The following is a 19,025-nucleotide window of genomic DNA, read 5'->3' on the forward strand; positions in this document are numbered from 1 at the left end:
GTTAGTTATATTACTGTTTGGCAAGTTGAAATAATTTTTATTATTTTGTCTAAAACCTAGTTTCGTATTCTCAGTCTCCAAAAAGTTTCCGGCTCAGCCCCAGGACTAGGTTGTGAATTCAGAGCAAACTTTGATAATTTGAATTCTGCTCTGGTCGGAATTTAATGAAAAACATGACTCGACATTTTCTAATTTAAAAAGGAAGTTATGAGGACTTCAAAATGGATTAAAGTTAGTAAAAAGTAAGGTTAATATTATGCTCAAAATATTTTCAAATTTCAGGGTTTTGTTTAGAAAAAAAGAATATACTTTGCATTTTTATTTCAATGAGATCATCGTAAAAAGAATTTTTTTTTAGAAAAATATACATTTAAAGTTTGAACAATATCTTGGTTCGTTGAAGGGATTGTAGACATAAGTGATCCTACACTTGAGTGACATGTTCAATACACAACAGTACCCTTTGAACCTTTGTTTAAACAATATCTTGGTTTGTTGAAGGGGTTGTAGACATCAGTGATTTTACACTTGAGTGACATTTTCAATACACAACAGTACCCTTTGAACCTTTATTTGAACAATATCTTGGTTTGTTGAAGGGATTGTAGACATAAGGGATCCTACACTTGAGTGACATGTTCAATACACAACAGTACCCTTTGAACCTTTATTTAAACAATATCTTGGTTTGTTGAAGGGGTTGTAGACATAAGGGATCCTACACTTGAGTGACATGTTCAATACACAACAGTACCCTTTGAACCTTTGTTTGAATAACGATGAGATCCTTATTATTTGGCAGTAAACTGATTGTCAGGAAACTTGAGTTAACCGAACATTGTAGGTTATTTTCATTTCAAGCTAATGATGTCACATGATTCTCGAAGGCGCACATTTTCAGGTAGAAAAATAAAAATATCTCCGTCACCCTGGATCAGATAAAGGGTTTAAAGAAACCTTTGTAAATCAGCTTAATATCCAATTATACAAACGGAAGTCAAGGTTGTAAGCACTTACGCTAAGATCAATGAGAATTTCTTCTTAAATACTAAATTATAAACAAATGCTTTAGGTTTATAGCATGCGCAAGTCTAGTTCTACAATTTAGAAGTGAGAGTGTGGAAAAATGAACGCCAGACGTTGCGACACTTCAAAGCCGCCCTAGTCTTGAACATTGATGCAACTTTTTACAGCAGTCTGGATCTTTGTGTCCAGGTCTAACTAATGGTGTTACTTTAACTTAGTAAAAGTTGAAAGTGTATTTACTTCTCTTTGTATAAATATTTAATACTGTAATCAGTAAAGTAGGAAATATAAATGTATGTATATATATCTTCTTTTTTAGTATTTTACTTTTAATATATTTGTATTTTTTTCGATGATTTTGTTTTCTCCATGCTTTATTTTCTAGGTAGTATTCTCCAGGTTGTATTCTTCAGGTTGTATTCTATAGGTTGTATTCTATAGGTTGTATTCTCTAAGATAATATTCTCCAGGTTCTATTCTTTAGGTTGTATTCTTCAGGTTGTATTCTCCAGGTTGTATTCTCCAGGTTGTTTTCTCCAGGTTGTATTCTCCAGGTTGCATTCTCTAGAATGTATTCTCCAGGTTGTATGCTCCAGGTTGTATTCTCCAGGTTGTATTCTCCAGGTTGTATTCTCCAGGTTGTATTCTCTAGGTTGTATTCTGCAGGTTGTATTCTCCAGGTTGTATTCTCCAGGTTGTATTCTGCAGGTTGTATTCTCCAAGTTGTACTCTCCAAGTTGTATGCTCCAGGTTGCATTCTTTAGGTTGTATTCTCTAGGTTGTATTCTCCAGGTTGTATTCTCCAAGTTTTATGCTCCAGGTTGTATGCTCCATGTTGCATTCTCTAGGTTGTATTCTCCAGGTTGTATTCTCTAGGTTGTATTCACAAGGTTAAGGTTTAAACCTGGAGAGAGGATTGAGAAGATCAAAGACTGGAGAAGAGGAAAACTGAACCTGAGAGACAATTAATTGAAGAGAACTTTATTCCACTTCATAGACACAAGACAGGGAGCAGAGGACGTTTCAGACCTCTTTAACGTTAGACAGCTTCTCAGTATTCAACTCAAACATTAATTAAAAGATAAAATATTCTTCTTTCTCCTTCTCCTCGCCCTTATCTCTACCTGGGTCTTCAAAAATTTTCCAAAAGGCCCAATTTGTCAAAAATCTCATTCCTTCCATCCTGCCCATTTGTGACATTAATTTCATCCTTTTCATCCAACCTTCCTTCGTGTCGTCTCTCCCATCCCTCTCATGTAAACAAGCCAAATCTAGTTTATATGAAATGTATATCAAATCAAATCAAGCCACAATTTTACAGCATACATATTAAAATATAGACCAGACATAAATTTGTATTATGGCAGGGGACCTATAAGATACCCCAGGATGTTTTCACATGAGCTCCACTCGGTTCAGCATAATAATGATGAGATATAAAATGGCGGAGTGTAGCCGAAAAAATTGCTTTAACCTTTTTTGATGTTTTTTTTCAGAGTTTTCGTAAGCTTATTAAATTTTAAATTTTTTCAAAATTCCATTTTCCCCGATATTAAATTGTTGGATTATTACCGTTTGGACAATTTTGATTTTTTTTGGATGGCATTATTTTGTAAGGTTTTAGTATGTATATAGTATAAGGTGGAAAAGGAAGATATATGAGAGGATCTAACTTTATAATTCTCAGCCTTGTTACAACTTTTACTAAGATTGATAGAACTAAACGAGTTAAAGTTACCTCGACACAAATAAAACCTCATAAATTCTTATTATTTTCGTATTCTGGGAATACTGAAAACAAGAAATTCAGGGGGCTCCGTGTCTTATATCTTTTAAAGAGACTGTAGACGTAATTTCAAGTGATGCGTCCATTTATAGAGTGGCATGCTTGATTCACGCTGATACCTTTAAACATTTTCCTTCATGTTCTCGTGAAAAAATAAGGATGTTTCATTCCTTCTTGAACAACAAATATGCAAAGGGTATCGAATTGTGAATCAGACCTATTACCACTCTTTTAATAGAGGGTCACTTGAAATGACGTAGACAGTCCCTTTAACAAACACAGGACTGGGCAATGCATAAAAACATCCTAGGAGTCCATTTCTTTTCTTTAATAATTAATTTCCGATATTGGATACCATTGAAGAACGGTATTAAAGATCTTTCTCTTGTTATAAAAGGTAATAGAAACCAACTATAAATATTAATATGACATTTCGTGTAGTTTCAAAGACTGTTTAATACATCTTGCAATGTGAATTAGATGCTCCCCAAATAAAATGCCAAAAAGATCTGTGAGAGAGAGAGAGCAACACAAAGGAATTGAGTTTTTGCCACAAACTCAAATCATCTGTTTCCTATATATTTGAAACCTGATGGTATAAACTTTTGATATTTAAAATTTAGATTATTTGATCTAACAGAATTCATAGTTTGAAATATCAAAGGTCTACGACATTGGCTTACAAAGATGTAGGGATTAGATAATTTGAGTTTGTAGCAAAAACTCAATTCCTTTATGTTATTTTTTGACACGCTTTTCTTAATCCTTAACATTTTCCCAAATATCAATCTGCAATATATACACATTTCATATCCGATGCAATATGATGATCACGTTTTATTATTTTAAAATCACACCCAAACCAAAATTTTAAAATTTTTAGGCTAAGAATTTCCAAAAGTGCCGATACGAAACGTATTTTTACGTAATTGTTTCAAATGTACATTTGTGCAATGTGAAAGCACAGTATTAATAAAACTTTGAAAAAACACGAAATGGATCAATTTAATTAACTCACCAGTCCTAGATTCAGATCGTAAGGAAATATGTTTAAAGCGACATCTAGGAAACTTTTATTTAAAGAGAGACAATCCCAATTCACAATGATACTCTTTAAACCTTTATCTGATCATTGATGTGTAATATTTTGTCGTTTGTATAATATTAATATAAGTATTCCTTCAAGAATATATCTTGTCTATTATCTCCCTAATTGAGGATTACTAATTTAGGGTTAGGACTCATTAGTCCATATCTTCTCCAGGTACTCGTTATAGTACACAGATACTATTTATATCGCAGCTTCAGCATCAATCATTAAACAGTGTAGGTAGCTGCTAGATACAGGGATAAATAATAATATTTCATGTTTTAATAAATATTGGTATTTCTTTATAGAATGAATAAAATCTTTAATGAATTCTTAAATATAAAGATTTGCGGCGCCTGGTGCAAAATTGTACCTTTTTTGTGCAACTCTCCTGTATGGAGTTTTTTTCAATATTTTTTGAAAATTTGTATTTTTTTTTTGGTACTCCAATGGCCCCAAAAAAATATAATGTCTACAAACATAAAATGGTCACATTTGAAATAGAAGATGGGCACGAAGCACCCTAAAAGCCAAGTATAATAAAGTTCTTACTATAATCTTTAATATAATATAGTTTTCTCTATAATCTTACTCAAAGTAAAGTTCTCTATAATCTTTATTAAAGTAAAGTTCTCTATAATCTTTAATATAATCTTGAGAGAAGTTTGAATGATTAAAAAAAGAAATGAATTGTCTGTTGGATTATATAATCAATCTTCTAGTAGACTTTACTTCCTACTTTCATTTATCATACTCCAAATATATTCTTCAGATTTACAAGCTGACCCACAAATATATTCCATAAATATACAGGCTGACTCACAAATATATTCCATTGATATACAGGCTGACTCACAATATATTCCATAGATATACAGGCTGACCCACAAATATACTCCATAGATATAGAGGCTGACCCATAAATATATTCCATAGATATACAGGCTGACCCATAAATATATTTCATAGATATACAGGCTGACCCATAAATATATTCCATAGATATACAGGCTGACCCATAAATATATTCCATAGATATACAGACTGACCCACAAATGTATTCCATAGATTTACAGGCTGACCCACAAATATATTCCATGGATATACAGGCTCTCCCACAAATATACTCCATAGATATACAGACTGAGCCACAAATATATTCTGTAGATATACAGGCTGACCCACAAATATATTCCATAGATTATATATTTTCAATCATAACTCATAATATTAGAAAGCTATTAAGACAAAGAACGAACACGTTTTGGATTTATAATAAATAGCCGGATTGCTAATCTCACAGTTAAAATCAAAATTAGGGGAGCTAAGAGGTCAAACAATCGTACCAGTAAAGTCGTATAAATTTGACCTTCTCATTCTGTATTGTTCACAGTGGGCATAACGAATTTTGAGATGAAAATTATGTTAAATTTTGATAGAAATATTTTTCTTCACGGGAAGAAGACAATAAAAATCTTTTTTCATCTTCTTGTACAAATAAGCATTATACAAATATTTTTACTTTCATATTTATATTTTAAATTTATTCTGCAAACATATCACAGTTTTTAAGTAAATAAATTCTTTAATAATTTTAAAAAATGTTATTTTTCCAAAAAAATTCTTTCTTTTTTATCAGTGAAATTCAGAAATTTTGTTTTAAATCTTCTTCTAGAAAGACAGAAAATTGTCGACATGCATCATCCAGTTATTTCTAGCTATAGCCTCTAGCAGGTTTCTAAATATAAACAATTAAATCAAAATAATAATGACAATAAATACATAATTACTTAATTATAACAATAGTGTAACAGCAGCCCAAAAAATATTAGAAAAAAGAAAGATTTCCAGATTAATATTATGAATAAAAATATGAATAAATAAAATTCGCAATTTGCTTTCTGTATAATTTTATGTACTGTAGAATTTATATTCTTGTGATATACAGTACTGTACCTCTCTTCATTGTACTTTAATTACCTGTAATGAAATGAAATACCCACCTGTAATATACTTGTACTACCTGTAATGTACTGTAACTACCTGTATAGTACTGTACCTACCTGTACTGTATTGTACCTACCTGTACTGTAATGTACCTACCTGTACTCTACTGTACCTACCTGTACTGTACTGTACCTACCTGTACTGTACTGTACTGAGTCCGAAAATTAAAAAAGTATCGTTGAACGTAACTACCGAGTTCATTTTTGGGGTCTTAACACTTGTGTAGATTTTGATCTAAGAGAATCGGAAAAATGGAGAATATGAAGAAACTAAATAAAATAACAAAAATGTTGATATCCACAAAACTGCTAAAACCCCTTCGTGAAACCCGAGTTTCAAAACTGGTTTTCATAACGATACACTGTCTTAAGTTTTGTCTCTGTACCTACCTGTACTGTACTGTACCTACCTGTACTGTACTGTAACTACCTGTACTGTACTGTACCTACCTGTACTGTACTGTAACTACCTGTTATTGAAGAGAATATCCTCTCCTACACTGGATAGAAGACTGTTAGCTACAGCTCCAACTAGATGTTTATTTTTTCCAATCCCTAGATGTCCCTTATCTACATTATCCCCCCCCCCCTCTACCTTATGGCGATCAAAAAAGATGGAATAGTTTTTTATTAAAACTCTGATTCGAAAGTTTTCCAAGTGAACACTAATTTAATTCATCAAAATCAAAAGGAGCTGAGATTTTGCAACAAACTCAAATTTTTCAAATCCTAAATCTTTACAACATGACGGTGCAAAACTTTGATATTAATGTAAGGAAAGAAGGAACATCCCTAAACCGTTTCCCATGAGGTTCTCCAGGTTCACTTGGAGATCGTTATCCGTCATCAGGAGCTGGAACTCTCTAGAATACAGGATATAGGATACAGGATACCACGGGATACCAGGATACCAGAATACCAGGATACAGGCTTTCCAGGATACCAGGATTCTAAGATAGTAGGTTACCAGGAAACCAGGATTCTAAGATACCAGGATACCAGGATACCAAGATAAAAGGATTCTAGGATACCAGGATAAAAGGATACCAGGATACCAGGATACCATAATACCAGGATACTAGGATACCAGGATACTAGGATACCAGGATACTAGGATACCAGGATACTAGGATACTACAATACCAGGATGCTAGGATACCATGGTACAAGGATACCACGATACCATAATATAAGGATACTAGGATACCAGGATACCAGGATACCAGGATACCATGATACCAGTTTACCAGGCCAAGGATAAACCCCGTACTTTAAGAATCCTTTGGTTCCAATAATCCTAGAATCTGATTTCATATTTCCAATTTCAGATCCAAATTTTCCTCTCTCTCAAGAAATATTCAGAAATTCCTTTCAAATCTAACCTTTCAGTCAATTTGAAGCCTTCAGGGGCATTTCAGCATAAACGAAGAATCAGAACAAAATAAGAAACAGCACAATGAAGAAACAGCACAAGATCAAGATATAAAACAGAACAAAATAAGAAGCAGAGGAAAAGAAGAAATAGCACAAAACATGAAACAGAACAAAATAAGAAACAGAACAAAGAAGAAATAGCACAAAATACAAAACAGAACAAAATAAAAACAGAACAAAAGAAGAAACAGAACAAAATAAGGAACAGAACAAAATAAGAAACAGAACAAAATAAGAAACAGAACAAAATAAGAAACAGAACAAAATAAGAAACAGAACAAAAGAAGAAACAGAAAAAAATAAGAAACAGAACAGAATAAGAAACAGCACAGGAAAAGACAGAAACAAAGGAAGAAAAATGATAGAATATGAAACAGAACAAAAGAAGATACTGAACAAAATGAAGAAAAACCACACTATTATCTAATATTCAACAAAAATACAACGAAAAATGAAATCAAAATATAAAAATGTCTGTTACCCTGGCCTGCCTCCCCCCCCTCCACTTCAAACTTCAAATTGAAACAAATTTTAAAATCTAACTTGACTGATGATTAATTCTCTTCCCCTTCTACTTTATGAAATATTATAGAGAACTTTTCATCTTGTAAAAGGGTAATTGATGAAACAGAACAAAATTCAAATAAAATACGAAAATCAAATCATAAGGCAGTTTAAAAAAATTGTTTATAATTACCCTTGTCTTAGTATTCCTTATGTAACTTGTCTTAACGTGCTTTAAGCTAAAAACTCCACAAATCACAAATCAAAATGCATAGAATCCTACAAACCTTAATTTGAGTATTTCTCAAATAAAATATCAATATTTTTGCATTTTTGGTGTTATAGAAATTAGCGAATGATAAATAAAAATTTATATATGATATTTTTGAAATTTTTAATCTGTTAAAAACGAGCTCAGTTCATGTTGTGTATATTAAGTTAAATTGATATGGCTAAACGCTCTCCGAACCAAAAGTTTTAGCCTCTTGGAATTATTTTTAGGGAGGATATAAACCTAAGTAATGTAACGAGAATAAAGTTTTTTTTTATTTTAAAAAGGTTAAGCTACTGTGTTGAAAAGAAGTATTTACCTAATATATAAAGTGTCGTCTTTTAACACGATATAACTCTCACCAGTCAACAGAAAATCAGAAATCTAAATATTTTACATTTTTCATTTTTCAAAAGATTTACGTTTGGTCTTGATATTGCATATTGATAGAGACCATATTTGGTGTTGATATTGCATATTGATACAGAGCACATTTGGTGTTGACATGTATATTGGTGCAGACCATATTTGGTGTTGATATTGCATATTGGTACAGACCATATTTGGTGTTGATATTGCATATTAATACAGACCATATTTGGTGTTGATATTGTATATTGGTACAGACCATATTTGGTGCTGATATTGTATATTGGTACAGACCATATTTGGTGTTGATATTGCATATTGGTACAGACCATATTTGGTGTTGATATTGGATATTGGTACAGACCAAACTTGGTGTTGATATTGGATATTGGTACAGACCATACTTGGTGTTGATATTGTATATTGGTACAGACCATATTTGGTGTTGATATTGTATATTGGTACAGACCACATTTGGTGTTGATATTGCATATTGGTACAGACCATATTTGGTGTTGATATTGGATATTGGTACAGACCATATTTGGTGTTGATATTGCATATTGGTACAGACCACATTTGGTGTTGATATTGCATATTGGTACAGACCATATTTGGTGTTGATATTGTATATTGGTACAGACCATATTTGGTGTTGATATTGCATATTGGTACAAACCATATTTGGTGTTGATACATAAAAAAATATTTCTGTTTGAGTGGACCCTCAGTTCTAACGATATAAATAATATAAACCTTCAGTTCTAAGGATTTTAATTAGATAAACCATCAGTTCTAAGGATATCAATTATATAAACCTTCAGTTCTTAGGATTTCAATTAGATAAACCATCAGTTCTAAGGATTTTAATTAGATAAACCTTCAGTTCTAAGGATATCAATTAGATAAACCATCAGTTCTAAGGATATCAATTAGATAAACCATCAGTTCTAAGGATATCAATTAGATAAACCATCAGTTCTAAGGATATCAATCAGATAAACCATCAGTTCTAATGATATCAATTAGATAAACCATCAGTTCTAAGGATATTAATTAGATAAACCATCAGTTCTAAGGATTTCAATTAGATAAACCTTCAGTTCTAAGGATTTCAATTAGATAAACCTTCAGTTCTAAGGATTTCAATTAGATAAACCTTCAGTTCTTAGGATTTCAATTAGATAAACCTTCAATTCTAAGGATTTCAATTAGATAAACCCTCAGTTCTTAGGATTTCAATTAGATAAACCTTCAGTTCTAAGGATATCAATAAGATAAACCTTCAGTTCTAAGGATATCAATTAGATAAATCTTCAGTTATAAAGATTTCAATTAGATAAACCATCAGTTCTAAGGATATCAATTAGATAAACCTTCAGTTTTAAGGATATCAATTAGATAAATCTTCAGTTCTAAGGATTTCAATTAGATAAACCATCAGTTCTAAGGATATCAATTAGATAAACCTTCAGTTCTAAGGATATCAATTAGATAAACCATCAGTTCTAAGGATTTCAATTAGATAAACCATCAGTTCCAAGGATGTCAATTAGATAAACCATCAGTTCTAAGGATATCAATTAGATAAACCTTCAATTCAAAGGATTTCAATTAGATAAACCTTCAGTTCTAAGGATTTCAATTAGATAAACCTTCAGTTCGAAGGATATCAATTAGATAAATCTTCAGTTCTAAGGATATCAATTAGATAAAAAAGTCAAACTTCAATTATGATATGTAAAAAATGTTTATTTGAAAATATTCTCTATGTTAGATAATGTTGAAGACAATTCTTATCCTTTCAGCTTTGTTTTGCTACATTGACAGCCAATTATATAAATACAATGAAGACGACATTTTTATTTTAGTTTAGACTCTTACAAGTTTTTTTAGAATTTCAAGTTTACAAGAGAAGCTTTTTTAATTGGCAGCTTCTCTTGGCTTCTATGTTTACTATGCTTAACAGCTTGACATAAATCCAAATTTAAATAGAAAGCTGTCTTCAGTGTCTTCACCTACCAATGAATGCAGATTAAAAAAAAACTGTTTAAATGTGTAGAGTAAAGATTGAATTGATGCTTCTCGTCTTTAAATGCACTGTTAACGAAATTCATGTAGATTATTTTCCATTAAGGTCTCTCTTTTAAAACGGATTTATGCTGCAAAGACGGTATCTTCCTCATTGGTTGAAAAGGGCTTAAAAGGTACTGTTGTGAATAGGACATGCTCCACTTTTTTTAATGAAACTTCACTTAAAATATCGTGTACAGTCTATTTTAGAACAATGATTAAAAATTGATTGTCAGTAAAGCCTCCATGTAACATTTAATTTGAAAAAAAAATTTCAATGAATTTTTTTTTGACTCTGACAGTTTTAAATATTGAGGAAAAATATCAAAATCTTTGAAGATTATAAAGTATAAATTTGAGATATTTATGTAGTTTTTGTGTTGTCGATAAAATATACGTTCTGAAAGTTTTTGTTATAAGTTCTATTTATGAGATAAAAGGGTGGAATGTGAGCTTATGAATCCCTGGTTTTCAGAATATTGTAGAAACAAACTTCAAAGAGTTGGAAGGGAAGCCCAACAAAGAAACCTTTGATTCCATTTAAGGAATTTATCTCTGGAGATTAGGTTTTCATATCTCTCTCTATTCAGTACAGAGAACATCAAACTAGAATTCAATTATTATCAAAGTATTATGTCTTTTTTACATTTTTTGGATAAAATTTGATAAAATTGAAATAAGATGCATAGACATTTAAATTATAAACATACGTATCACCACAAACCAAGATGTACACAATCTCACGCAAAACTCAAGCGGTGTTTTTTTTTTGCCAATTTCAGTCATACTCATATATATATATATATATATATATTGTTATATATATATGAAAATATATGCTCCCTGAGACTTGAGCGTCTACATTGAGATATGAATTGGGTCTCCAATGAGATATGGAGACTGGAGAGTCTCCATTGAGATATTGAGGGACTCTAAGAAGATATGTAGGGCCAGGTCTTCAATAAGATATGAAGGGTCTCCGAGTAGAAGTGAAGGGTCTCCGATGAGACGTGAAGGGTCTCCAATGAGACGTGAAGGGTCTCCGATGAGACGTGAAGGGTCACCAATGAGACGTGAAGGGTCTCCAAAGAGACGTGAAGGGTCTCCGATGAGAAGTAAAGGGTCTCCGATGAGAAGTGAAGGGTCTCCAATGAGACGTGAGGGGTCTCCGATGAGAAGTGAAGGGTCTCTTATGAGAAGTGAAGGGTCTCCAATGAGACGTGAAGGGTCTCCGATGAGAAGTGAAGGGTCTCTTATGAGAAGTGAAGGGTCTCCAATGAGACGTGAAGGGTCTCCGATGAGACGTGAAGGGTCTCCGATGAGAAGTGAAGGGTCTCCAATGAAAAGTGAAGAGTCTGCAATGAGACGTGAAGGGTCTCCAATGAGACGTGAAGGGTATCCGATGAGAAGTGAAGGGTCTCCGAAGAGAAGTGAAGGGTCTCCAATGAGACGGGAAGGGTCTCCAATGAGAAGTGAAGGGTCTCCAATGAGAAGTGGAGGGTCTCCAATGAGACGTGAAAGTTCACTAATGAGAAGTGAAGGGTCTCCGATGAGAAGTGAAGGGTCTCCGATGAGAAGTGAAGGGTCTCCAATGAGACGTGAAGGGTATCCAATGAGACGTGAAGGGTATCCAATGAGATATTGAAAGTCTCAATCGAACTATGGCGGGGTCTCCAATTAAATATGTTATCATTATGATTATCAAACTTTAAACCCATTTTAAATAATACACTGCATTTAATTTGCCTTTTTAAAAAGCAAATGTTTTTTTACCTTAACATTTAAAGCTCCGCTTCCGTAGAGAGGAAGGAGAGAGAGTCCTGTGCCGGTCAGGTTGTAAATACCTTCAATATTCAGGTCAGTTACCAGCTGTACAACTGCCTAAATATACAAAATATTATGTACAACTTTCTGATTACACAGAATGCTATGTACAGCTTCCTGAATATACAAAATGTTATGTACAACTTCCTGCATAAACAAATTATTATGTACAACTTCCTAAATATACAAAATATTATGTACAGCTTCCTGAATATAGTGTACTATTACATGAATATACAAATAATTATGTACACATACTTTAATATATTACATATTATGTACAAAGCATGAAACAGAGTTGGCATCCCCNCCCCCCCCCCCCCCCAATATCATCACCGTACATATGCAGGATTTCTCACAGTAATTCGTTGCATGTACTTTACACAGCTTTCCATTTAATTTTCCCTTTTATCCTTTTTTTGGCGCATTACAGGATTTAAAAAGATCTGAGGTAGAACACCTAACAGATGATATTGCTTCAGACAAAAATTTCTTTAAAAGTCGTCTTTACCCTGATATCCTGAAGACCAAGATGTCTGACCACATGTAGATTTTTTATTTTTGTTGTGTGAAGTCCTGTAATTTTTAGATTCCAACCCTAAACATATATATTAATTATTATAATAAATTGATTTCAACATATTATTTTTGAACTACATATTATATATATTGTATTTATGATTTAGTTTTTGTGCCATTTGCTACGGCTAAGAAACCCAATAAGTGAGCAAAATGTTAAGGAACTGTAGACGTAATGCCAAGTAATGAGTAGTCGCACTCGCACGTCATTTCTGCTCAAGAATGAGAATGAGATATCCTTTTTTTCTTTCGGAAAATTGATTATTTCAGATTTCAGATTATTTTTTGTGAAAGTGACTTTCTGATTTATGCTACAAAGAATGTATTAATACTAAGAGAGAGATTTGAAGGCCGGCACCATTGTGAATCGGACATGCTAGTTTATTAATTGAAAGTCTCTTGAAATTAAGCCTACAGTCTCTACAGTCTCTACAGTCTTTACAGTCTCTACAGTCTCTACAGTCTTTACAGTCTCTACAGTCTTTACGGTCTCTTCAGTCTCTACAGTCTCTACAGTCTCTACAGTCTCTACAGTCTCTTCAGTCTCTACGGTCTCTATAGTCTCTTTAAATGCGTTATGATATATGCAATTCACATCCAAAATACAGCAAGGCCAGATGGCTGGGCTGGTCTACAAACCTCACCAATCAAAATAACAACTTTTAATGTTTGTATTTGTTCCATCATTGTACATAATGTACAATGTCTAATGTACATAGACTGATATTGAAATGAATTACGGTGAGACCCATAACATTGTAGAATATGAAAACAACTGTCAGACTCAAGTAATGATTCTAAATAGTCAAATAAACAAAAACACAGCAATTGTCAAGTGTACACACACCCATTTCAAAAAATAAATTGAATTCTTCATGCTTAAATGTCGTCCTGCTATTCCACAGTTTTATGGGTTTCACTGTATCCCTGTAACTCCTACCTGAAAATTGATATCGAACACTCCAGATTTTGCTTTCTGTAAGTTAATGTTTGGAATACACAAAGGATCAGGAATGAGGAGGGCAGATGGCATACTATACTTCAAACAGATTTAATTCAATGAATTTAGACGCAAACTTGATCAAGAAACAGATTAATTTAGAGAAAGACCAATGTACGTTGTAAACAGAATACAAGATAAGTAGAGGAAAAACATGATCAAAAATGTCTTTAACGATTTTTTGCTCAAAAAGGAATAATCTAATCAAGGCTATTTAGTACAAAGATATCCAGGCTGGTTCAAAGTACATAAATGCACGGTCACACTGATAGATGGCTTAATATCTGTGGAAAACAGGTAAAATTATAATGGTCCGTGTAAAGCTCATGTTTTCGTAGATTTTTCCTCTGAAATTGGTGCATTTTCAGAAAAAAATTAATGTCGACAATTCCTTTAGGATAAACAGACAGACTAGCAAAGTATTTGTCTGACTAGCTATATATGGCTTACGTCAGATGGTTGTTTTAAAACTTTTTTATTTGTTTCTTTTTGAGTTTTCCTTGAGAATTCTGGTCCTCTTCTAGAGTTCTCTAGAAGGCTATTTATTAATCTGGTCAACAGCTTTTCTAGTACAACATCCCTAGATACAGTACAGTACAGTACACTAGTTTATCTAGTACAACATCCCTAATATAGTACAGGACAGTACAGTAGTTTATCTAGTACAACATCCCTTATATAGTACAAGGTGTCCCAATAAACATGGGAATTAAGAGACGACTTGAAAATCGTCTTTGATTTGAAATGAATGACAAAGAGTTTGTCATAATAAAGAGTGGGCGTTTTATAGGCTTCTGAAAATGTGGTCTGCCGTCTTTGTATCTTCAAAATTGACAGAGACTTTTAAGATTTAGTTTTAGTTTAATTAATAAGAATCTTGAACAGATTTCTTTATTTCTGTCAATTTTGAAGATGCAAAAATGTTAAACCAAACTTTGGAATTTTAATCACTATTAATGTTTTAACTAGATGTTCTGGAATACTACTAAAATTTAGTTTTTTTAATATGGCACACGAAACAGAGACAAAACAGAAGTCGTCACTTACCTCCCTTGTTTATTTGGCCACCCTGTATGATAAAAGAGCAAAGTAATATTTAAAATCTAAAATTATATATAAGCTAAATAAGAGTAGAAAGTTTTAGGAAAAATCGAGTTTTCAATAAGTCTTTAATTTTTAATCTATATAATATATTTATATGTTCGCTATTGCTGGCCAAATTGCTCGACCAAAATGGCTGAAATTTTTTTGAGGGAACCAATGGGCATCCTGGGGGTAACATTGGCTAATTTTTTTTCAAAATGGAAAAGTTTTTGATGCTGTTTTATGGGAAATGATATTATGAGCAGTTGAAAAATCAGCTAATTTCTTGAAGTAGGTCTGTGCACACTGCATAGTTGCAGTGCTTACTGTTCATATAGGATTGTTTAAAATCATTAATCAAGTCTAGCAGTCGTCTTACTCGTCCACAGTTGTATGGGTCCTACTGTATGTTTAATGACCTGAAGGCCACCTTGTGTAAACTTTCGTCCAGTAAAGTTGATTCCTCCACGTCAGTCCAGATTACATGTTTTACATCTACAACATAATAAAATATATTATTCTTCAGTCGTCCTTGTAAATATCAATACAGTAAAGTTGATTCCTCCACGTCAGTCCAGATCACAAATTTTACATCTACAACAAAATAAAATATATTATTCTTCAGTCGTCTTTGTATATATCAATACAGTAAAGACGACTTTCTATCTCAATTTTGATTTCTACCAATCTTTTGAATAATAGAGGCACATAAACATGTAAACAAAGAGAACCTACCTTTAACAGATTCTCTTCGTTTACTTGTAAACTAGTTATTTGCAAAATGCTTGTTAGGAATCAAAGCATTATTAATAAGAAGCCGCCTTCGTTGTATTGATATAATTACCCACCACTGTACTATTTCCCAAAGGGGATTGTCCACGAAATTCTAGGCAATCCTTCAATTAAAGGGACAGACCGGCTATGTAAGGTAGTTGAACTGAGTATGCAGTAATGTGTAAAGCTTCTTAAAGATTCATTTGAGACATATTAAACTTTTCAGAGATCTGTAAATCCTGAGTTTGAGCGAAAATTCGACGTTCAAAAATCCTACTTTGGGGGTGGATACTGGATACGTTTTCAGAATCGGATTTTTTAAAATTATTAAAGAACGACGACAAAAAAATGTAAACAAAACTCTACAGTAAACTAATCTAAACATATTTACTTCATGCGTAATTACTGGAACGAATTCACAACTGCATTAACTACATAAGTATGTATTTTATACTCAAGAGCCAAAAAATCTAACTTTCTAAACATTTTTTTTTTTCAATAATTCTAAAGAAAAAGAAGCTGTGCACAGAAACTTTTCTTGAAATTAGATAAAAAAGTGTATTTCTTTTTCTTATATTTACTTGTCACTTAACAAAAAATGTGTGTTATACAGTGGTAGGCGATTATATTAATACAATGAAGACAACTTTTTAAATTAAGTTTTGATTGTTAAAACGCTTTTTTCGAATTCCAAGTTTACAAGTAATCAAAGAGACGGCTTTACAGCTTCTTTTGATTTCTATGTGCTATCAAGCTGTTTAACAGCTTGATCAAAATTGAAATCGAAAGCTGTCTTCATTGAATTGATATAATCGTCTACCTCTCTGAGTAAAAAAAAGATCCAATTACCTTCTGATTGTGCTTGAACATAAAGATTAGTTAGTGCAAGACTTATTAAACATTTCAGCATTTTACTCAACCTAGGTATTAGGAGTAAACAATTATCAAAAGTAAATTTCCTGAATCAATAATCAGCTTTTCTTCCAGTCGATGCCCTCGTTTTGTTCGTTATGTTATATAATTTGCCACCAAAGGAATTTATTCTTTGCCACAAATTCAAATTAGCGAATCCATATATCTTTGGAACCTCATGGTTTAAACATTGGATACTTTAAACTAAGAAGTTTATTTGATCAAACATAATTATTAGTTTAAAATATTTAAGGTCTACGACTTCAGGTGGCAAAGAAAATCAGAGTTCGGGACAAAAAATCAATTCCTTTCAAATTTTTTTTAAATTCCGGAAATTCAAATTTTTAGATCCTGGACAAAAAAACACAAGCATTGAGCAGTGCTTAAACCTGTAAAACACAGACACACGATCAAACAAACAACTTATAAGTGCATTTTTAAAATTTTCAATTTGCGTATTTAATTTTTTCTTTTTATTCGAACTCCTTCAGGAAAATTTATGAATATAAAACGTTAAAACTTAATTTTTCAGAAATTAAATATGAGAAAAATACTTTTGATCTTTTTACTGTTTAGAAATGGTACTTTATCTATCAACAGCACTAAAGGGTTTTTTATTGAAAATTAATGAAATACACTTAAAGACAATACATTTTAAAGAAAAGATAATAACAATAAGTAATTTGAAGCCTTTTCACTTTTGTCTAATCAAATTCAATATGGAGTACGTTTTAATAACAATGAAAAAGTTATTATCATGTTTTCGAAACTTTCTTATCTCAAAGTTTTTTAGACTATTAAAAATAACGAAGATGATATATGTGTCGACATGTGAAGATAATATAATTTTGACAGATGTCACATATTGAGTTCATATTATATATATGAAGTGTCAACAAAAAGTCCAATATTAAAGAAAATACAAGAAATATTAAGTTTCTCTTGTCGAATTTGTTTTGATAAAACATTTTATCACAAAAATACAAAGTTATTTATTTAATTTGTAAAGTAATAATATAAAGTAAAGTGTAAACTTTTGCACATTTAGAGTACAGTACAAAACCACTGAGCAATGTAACATGTGTGTATTGTGAAGTTTACACTACTGTACATGTGTGCGTTGAACTGTGCATTGAACTACTGTACATGTGTATCTGAAGTGTGAACTAATGTACATGTGTATAGGGAAGAGTACACTACTGTACATATATTTTATGAAGAGTAAACTCTATATGAATATAGTAAAGAGTAAATTACTGTATATGTATATTGTGAAGTGTACATACAGGGTGAGTATAAAAAAGTGAATAGCGAGATATCCCAAATAATAAAGCATTTTTTGGTAATCTCATTTTTTATAAAATTTTTTTTTATAAAGATTGAATGACAGAATCACAGAAAAGGAATTAAGTCTTTGCCACAAACTCTTTCTTAACAACCCAATGTTGAAGACCGTAGATATTTGAAACTATGACTTCTGTTAAAAATAAGACCAGAACTGAAAATTGCGAATTTTCTTATCAAAAGTTTTCAAACTTTCTGTGATTCTGTCATTCAATCTTTATAAAATTTTAGAATTTGATAGAAGTAATTTATATACACAATTTTGCTTTTCTAAGCCTATTTTTTGACCATAGGAGTAGCAAAAAAAATAAAAAATTTCCAAAAACACTTATTAGAGAGTTGCATAAAAAAGGTTGCATCAGGCACCGCTAATCACACTTTTTTTTGACTCACCCTGTACATAGTAAAGAATAAACTATTGTACATGTATATAGTAAAGAATAAACTACTGTACATGTATATAGTAAAGAATAAACTACTGTACATGTATATAGTAAAGAATAAACTACTGTACATGTATATAGTGTCGTGAAGGATAAATTACTGTACATGTATATAGTGTCGTGAAGGATAAACTACTGTACATGTATATAGTGTAGTAAAGGATAAACTACTGTACATGTATATAGTGTAGTGAAGAGCAAACTACTGAAAATTCTTCTTAAAAGAAACACAAAAGAAGCATTGTTCGCGTTATTTGATACAACTTCAACAGTCAGCTTACCGTGTGAACAATATTTTCAGAAGAAAGGAACGTTTACAAGGTGATCATTTAAAAGGATGAATGATTTGTTGAATATCTGTAAACGTGTTAAAAAACTTAAATTTAGAGCACATTTATTTTTTTGATCGAAATATCAAAACTGTTTTTGTTCCAAGTAATTTGATTCAATAATAAAATAATCAAAATCAAAAATATTTTTATAGATTAGATAGATAGTTTGAAAAGG

General features: G+C 31.8%; 1 protein-coding gene across 2 annotated transcripts; it reads right to left on the minus strand.

The window, feature by feature from the left end:
* Positions 1-5,559: 5,559 nt before the first annotated feature.
* On the minus strand, positions 5,560-18,778 carry LOC111709950 (uncharacterized). Of its 2 annotated transcripts, none has more exons than XM_023483930.1 (11): positions 18,695-18,778; positions 16,669-16,739; positions 15,465-15,540; positions 14,462-14,542; positions 13,903-13,996; positions 12,895-12,981; positions 12,333-12,440; positions 8,437-8,501; positions 6,701-6,771; positions 6,379-6,463; positions 5,560-5,640 (listed from the first exon to the last, which is right to left on the minus strand). In XM_023483930.1, coding segments are annotated over exons 1-11 (807 nt in total). In that variant the 5' UTR covers positions 18,697-18,778; the 3' UTR covers positions 5,560-5,573. The 2 variants fall into 2 exon arrangements, with proteins under 2 accessions (XP_023339698.1, XP_023339699.1); XM_023483931.1 differs by having other exon boundaries at positions 6,379-6,439; positions 18,695-18,777.
* Between the last annotated feature and the right edge of the window lie 247 nt (positions 18,779-19,025).

Source organism: Eurytemora carolleeae, unplaced genomic scaffold (genome assembly GCF_000591075.1).
Source record: "Eurytemora carolleeae unplaced genomic scaffold, Eaff_2.0 scaffold898, whole genome shotgun sequence".
Lineage (NCBI taxonomy): Eukaryota > Metazoa > Arthropoda > Copepoda > Calanoida > Temoridae > Eurytemora > Eurytemora carolleeae.